This window comes from Solanum tuberosum, unplaced genomic scaffold (assembly GCF_000226075.1).
Source record: "Solanum tuberosum cultivar DM 1-3 516 R44 unplaced genomic scaffold, SolTub_3.0 scf00514, whole genome shotgun sequence".
Taxonomy (NCBI): domain Eukaryota; kingdom Viridiplantae; phylum Streptophyta; class Magnoliopsida; order Solanales; family Solanaceae; genus Solanum; species Solanum tuberosum.
Genome location: NW_006239454.1, coordinates 91,866 through 98,769, shown reverse-complemented (window position 1 = coordinate 98,769; position 6,904 = coordinate 91,866). Strand labels below are relative to the sequence as shown.

The 6,904-nt window shown below is 35.2% G+C and overlaps 1 protein-coding gene across 1 annotated transcript; it reads right to left on the bottom strand.

Annotated features, from left to right (window-relative positions):
- Positions 1–3,481: 3,481 nt before the first annotated feature.
- LOC102582616 (histidine decarboxylase-like) lies at positions 3,482–5,579 on the bottom strand. Its single transcript, XM_006365106.2, has 5 exons — positions 5,468–5,579; positions 4,791–5,269; positions 4,501–4,694; positions 4,262–4,398; positions 3,482–4,175 (listed from the first exon to the last, which is right to left on the bottom strand). The coding sequence occupies exons 1-5, from the start codon at positions 5,489–5,491 to the stop codon at positions 3,597–3,599; spliced, it is 1,413 nt and encodes a 470-aa protein (XP_006365168.1). The 5' UTR covers positions 5,492–5,579; the 3' UTR covers positions 3,482–3,596.
- Between the last annotated feature and the right edge of the window lie 1,325 nt (positions 5,580–6,904).

Sequence of the window (6,904 nt, the reverse complement as noted above, 5' to 3'; positions counted from 1 at the left end):
TTTATTTTATATTGAAAAGTTAGGTATTTTTTTTACTTTTATGATACAATAAAACTAAATTAAACATTTTCAACATTTTTCATCTAAAAAAAGACTAAAATGTTTTCTCCTTGTTGAATTCTTAAGTAGAGTATTATTTACTCATTAAAATATGGGTAAATATGGGTAAAACTAGTATTTTACCCAATCCATTTGTTACCCAATCAATTTTTACCCATATCAAATATGGGCGGGTTGAATTATTATCCATTTTATGTTGACCCATTTTCAACCCGCCCAAATTTGACCCAACCCGCCCATTTGCCACCACTAGTTGTGATACAGATAATAAGTTTTTCTTCATACCTGGAACATGATAGACATTTTGAAGTTCCACTTGTCTTGAGCTGTGTTGAGGCACAAACACCGTCTTGCCAATATGAGTTATTGGTCGATTAATGAACTTTTTCTCATCACCAGTCATGTGATTGTAACATCCTGAATCAATGATCTAATCATGTTCATAATCGACAATTTCTCACTTATAGTTGCAAGTGCAATCTCTTCTTCTTTGTTAGAGTGACAGGTGACAAGCTCCTCTTGTTGATTCGTTTCTTCAACTGCATAAGAGGTCTCGAAATCCCAAACTTCTTCTTCATCTTTCTGGTTTTGGGAAGAAGTAGCTACATTACCTTCAGCTTTCTTGTACCAACAATCTCTAGCAGTGTCCTTTCTTTCCACAATTGTAGCACTTCTCCATTTGTCAGTTGTTGAAGCCTTTTCGCCTGCTTGCTTTGTCGTTGAGTTCTTTGATGTTGATTCTTTTGGTCTCCCCCTGGACGTAAGCTTCTCTCCGCTTCTCTTTTTTGATAGTCTTGTCTTTTGGTGAAGAGCCTCTTATCTTCGTCTTTTATAGTGAGACTTGATAATGGCTTCTCCAAATCTTCTTCATTTGCCAACAAATTTTCCAACTCAGATAAAGTTGGCTCTGTGGCCCACCCCCGTGTGGCTGTAATTATGCCTTTGTAGTCCGGCCTTAGACCATGAATAATGATTCTCCTCATTCTTGTGTCAGTGATAGCATTCTCTGGATTTAATTTTGATATTTCATCAGATAAATATTTTACCGTTGAGAAGTATTGACTGATCATGATCGTCATATTCCATTGAGAGATCGACAAAAGCTCATTTTCAAGCCTTTGTAATCTCGCATCATTCTTCTTTGTAAAAATCGTTGCCAAGGTGTCCCAAGCTCCTTTGGGTGTCTTGGCATTCTTAATTCGTTGTAATAACTCATCCTCAATTGTTACATGATGCCAATTGAAGAAACCTTACCCAGTATTCAAGAACCAGTTTCTTGAATAACACACACAATACTTAGTAACAGTAACACCAAGATATCGTGGAAACCTTCCTAACTCAAGGAAGGGAAAAACCATATAGAGTTTTATATTAATTCAACAATTACAATTCTGTAAATCGATGAACCTAACTCTAAACGTCTACCCTTTCGATTAACTATAATTGAAACCACCCTCAACTCTCCAAGAAGTCAAACTCGCTTCTTGGTTACAAAAACTCTTAATCTCTCAACTAACTCTAACCCTTAACAAGAAGTCAAAACCCATTTCTCGTTTACAATTCTCACACACTCACAAGACTCTCATAAACACTGATCCAAAAACAGATCAATGCGACTCAACTATTTGAAAGTAATTCTAACTCTATAATTCTTTCGCTTCTACCTCTCGAGCACTTTGGTCTTCGCTATGAATTTTCTCTCTTTCTTTCTCGCTCTCTCTTTTTCTGGATTATGCAAAGATGACTTCTTTTGTCCTTGTTGTTATCCTTTTATAGATTCTGAACTGTGTTTAAATCTGATATGTAAAAGGAGAGAAGTCCTCGTTGTGCTAGGAAATAATTTTAATTATTTCTTTTAATTGCAATACCGTTTCCTTTTACAACTCGACTTATCAAGTCTCCTTATATATGTAGGACTTCTTTCGCTGATGTCTTTCCCTTTTTGACCTAACTTTCTTTTTAGCGCGAGAACTGAGAACTCTTCCTTTTTTATTTCAGTCTTATTTATGCAAGTTGAACCTGGTTCACTATGTCGATCATCAAAACTGTATTATATTTATCATTTTCCCCCTTTTTGATGATGACAAATCTACTCCACCTATTGTTAAAAAATCAACACTATATATGCAAGATAAATAATATCTTCCCCTTTTGGCATATCAAAAAGAAAAGTGGTCAATAAATAGTAACATACTCTAACCAAAACTCAGAGTCCAGGAAGGGACAAAAGTTCAGAACAACATAGCAAAAGCAATACCAATCTAAGGATAGTATTAGCCATCTTTAACATAGGTAACACAAACGCAGCACAAGCATGACCAAAGTAAGCAAGAAAAGCAACATGCACTTTACATTTTAAGCTCAGAAGAGCACCATCAAATAATCCAAAATATGCAGACACACAGTAAAATATGTCAATGTCTTAAACAAAAAGCACAATGGAACAAAAGATCAGTGTGCAGGAGCATTAAGGACTAGGCTTAGGAGAAGACGATGATGAAGCAAGGAGCTGAAGAACCCGGTCCATGCGAGCGTTGTTATCAATATGTTGTTTTACTAACTGCTCATGTAACTTGGCTACTTTCCCCTGAGACATAGTCAGGTCAGTACGCAAGGAAGCATTTTCAGCCTGAAGAACAACAACCTGGTCCCTGACAGTTTTGAGATCACGAAGCAAGCTAGCAATGGGTCCAAATGTACGAGGAGAAGCAATATGAACCTGATCTGGTTCAGCAAGTAAGCCACACTCATCAAGGGAGGACCTAGTCAGCATGTCTGCACGAGTCAAACCTCTACCCTCACCCAATGGCACACCAAATTCGTTGAACACTATAGAAAGGAGGTTCCCATATGCAAGTTGATGTGAACCAGGCTGAGGATCAGTGATTCTAGCCACGTGTTTAATCATTAAGGATGGCCAATCTCTGGGCTCCATGTTCTCCAAAGCATGTGCAATACCCATATCACAAAAACAAGCCTCATGTCTTTTATGTCCCCTAGGTAAAATTCCCTTATGAACAATCTCAAACTGCGCACGCCGTTTATGAAAAGGAGCCATTTCACCCTTTAACACCTTCCTAGCCCTAGTGGAGACCCTACCCTGGAGAACTTAGAGGTAAGAAGACAGTTCTCATCATCCATCCAAACATACTCAACAAGACCATTAGTAGGGATCTTAAGTATTTCCCCAAGCCGAATATGGTCAAAAACCAATTCCACTCTATTAATAGTAGATTTTACAACATTCCCTTCCAGAACAGTGAGATTCGTATAAAATTCAATCACTTCCTTTTCAAATAGTAACAGAATGGTTAGTAAACAGAAGATCAGTTTGGTTAGTAACAGAAGATAATGCTTAAGATTAAAGAATAGAAGCCTATCATGTGTTAAAATAGTAAACGTTTGCTAATTCATAAAAGAGTGTTAAAAGTTTTTAATCTAAAAAATGTTTCATGTGTACAATTCAATTTCAATGTTATAACAAAAGAATGAAATAATAAGAGTTACAAAATGCCATCTCTCGTTTTCTTTGTTTTCTAAGGACTAATATAGTCAATCTTATGGTAAGAGCATGCACAATTTTGAGCACCAATATCCTCTCCAACACAAGGAGCTTCTGCTTTTCCATCTTTGTACCATTGTTTTCTTTGTTGAACTAATTCACTGATGAAATTGTCAAGCATTTCTCTTGTGATGCCTGGCATAACAATAACATGTGCCATATCTTTGACGCATGAAAGTTGCCAACGTCGGACAAATTCATGGTCACGAGGCCTTTCAAGTACAACTATGATGCTAAGCTCATTCAGCATGACACTTATCCCTTCTTTTTGAAGACGATCTTTCAAATATTTAGCATTGTCGAGACATCTTTTAACATCCTTTTGCAGGCCAATTTGACCTTTTGCGCTCAAGCTATACCACAAGAAAATTGGAGTTAAACCGTTACGGCTACCAGAAATAGTGGCATCCACAGAAGCAATGTACTCCACATTTGTTGAGAGATTATTGATGTAGCTTTTTCTTGTTATTTGGACACCACAAGGCATTGGGCACCCTAGGAACTTGTGGCCAGAAATTGTGACACTTCCAATTGGCTTCTTGAAACTAATCATCTGTTGAAATTGCAGAAAGAACTATTAGAATGTCGCTCTCAAAATTACTCAAGAAATTGTAATTAGAAGTAAGAAGTGAAACTCACATTGTTTATAAAAGGGGTCATAAGACCACATAGTGCAGCATCACAGTGGATGTAAAACCTATCTTGTGAATAGCCACAATCTTTGAGTGTTTCAAGAATAACATCAACATCATCAATAGCTCCTTTAAAGGTAGTTCCTATATATAGTTAAAAGAACCATCAAGGGAAAAGTCGTAAGATGACTAACTTCATAAAAGAAATAAAGAAAAAGTATAGAAGTTGGAGTACTAGGTATATACCAATTGTGACATTTATAATTGCTGGTTTGTCCTTATTTTGAAGCAACTTTGCTCTTAAATCTGAATAATCCATCTCCCCATTCACTGATGTGTTGATTGTTTCTGAATCCATTCTATACATTCTTGCAGCTTTGAAAACTGAGTAGTGAGAGTCTTTTGATGCATATAATATTCCATCAGGAAGTAGCTCTCGCCTACACAAATAATGTTAAGAAATTTAAGAGCACTGAAGCAATATATAGAAGTTATTATATTATATAAACTCAGGTCAATTCAATATATGAACTTACCCTAACAAAATACCATGGAGATTGCCTTCGGTACCACCATTGGTAACATATCCCCAATATTGGTCCTTTTCAATTTCCCACAGTTGTGCAAACCAATCCAAAACTGCTACTTCGAAGTCTTTAGAATGGAAATCGACAGTGTTTTGAAGGAAAGGATCACCACAATTGTTTAGGTGAAACTGCAAAAGTGGTGCTAAAGTTGCATAGTGATCATAACATATGTTCACTGGATAACCTAGATGATAATTGACTCGTTGTTTTAGTGTGTCCAAATAATTGACCAAGATAGTGTCCAGAGAGGGATCATCATTCTTCAATCCAGGCTCCATCACCTCAAGTTCCAAGTTCTTCCTAGGCCCTGCCCCTGGTGGTGCCAGCTTTTGTTTCTTGTTCTCCCCATTCGGGAACAATCTTCGCCGCGCTAAACTTCTTGGTGTCATGGCTAAACTTCTCGGTGTCATGGGTAATGGCTCAAAATCCTGTCAAGAATCATGATAAACCAATTTAAGACATAATTAATTAAATAAAAACATATTTTATCTATAGAGGAGGTCGTACAAAATCAGGAGACATAATTATTTCAATAATATTACAAACAAGATTTTGGAATGAACAAAGTGTGAGTTGTTTAAGTAGTGGAGATGTTTGTGCATGTAATAAACATGAAGAGTACGTACCATTTCAAGTGAGAGGCCACCCATTATATATTGTGAAACACAAATTTATAGTAAGTATTTTTTGTTTGGTTAGAATAAAGGAGAAACAATTGCTGAGTGCATTTTGTTCATATGTTTGGGATACTTATATATAGGCCTTACAAGATGAAGGTTTTGTGCACCCCTTTAATTTCCTCTCTTTTTCCTCTTAGTTTCTTCAACTGTGTATACCACTTGCTTTTTCTAAAGTTCCATCAAGTGTATTTATTAGTATATATATTTCAAATGAAGAACTTTTCCCCTGTGCGGTCTTGACCAAGCCATTCTTAGAAAGTGACTACTCAACTTACTAGAAAATATTATTATGAATGATGGGTTGGTGAAAGTAATGAGAAGCCAAATCCAAATTTAGTTAAACATGCAAAGACTATAGTCACAAATTAAACGCGTGCTTGTAAGCAATTCATTCTTTATTAAGAATTATAATGGTGCTAATAGCAATTAGCAACCATATATTCATGTCTAACTACAACCAATAAAATATTAATTCTCCATTTGCCTTGCATAAATACTATGAATAATGTTTATTTTTGGATGTACATAACTATAACTTTAAAAGTGAAAATCAGTTGAAAAACAGGTTATTAGTTATTTTCCAAATTTAAAGGCAACTTTAAATTTGATTTTAAAAAATTATGATCAAGCTTTGATTTTCAAATAAAGTAAAAAAAAAAAAATAGTTTAGAAAGACAATGAATAATTTTTTTATGGTCAAATGAGTCCTATAATTAATAGAGTATTTGGATTTCACTAGGATGCTACTTGGTGGATTCTTTGTATACAAGCGAAGTGGAATGTAGCTACTTCACTCCACCAAATGTCAACAATTAGGAACCAAAGACACGGGTCAATCTTTGAATTGGTCTATTTTTAACTATCTTCACACCAATATAATTAAAGATGTTACTCATATATAAATGGGTCATATATATATATATTTATTTATTTTTATTATTTTTTTAAAATTTTTTTTATACCACTAGACAGTGGTCTAGTGGCTTTTTATTAATAATAAACATAAAAAATTCTCAATATGTTGAATAATGAATTTTTTTTTGTCGCAACTGTGGAATAGTTTACATAAAATCTAGGCAGAAGTACTCATTACCCCCTGAACTTGAAGCTTTTTATATAGTGTACACCTAAACTAAATTTCGTTTTAATTACCCCCCGAACTTGTTTATTCCTCCGTCGCGTACACCTTTTTCGTCCACCTACTCCTGTTGGGACTACACGCGCGCGACAACTGTCTAAATTGGTGATGTGGATTTCCACCTGGATAAATAATAGCCACCTGGATAAATTAATATTGCAAAAAATAAATTTCTTAAATTTAAAATTCATTGTTTAAAAGTTATTTTTGAATAAGGGCTGATTTCGCGGAACTCCTTTTGGATT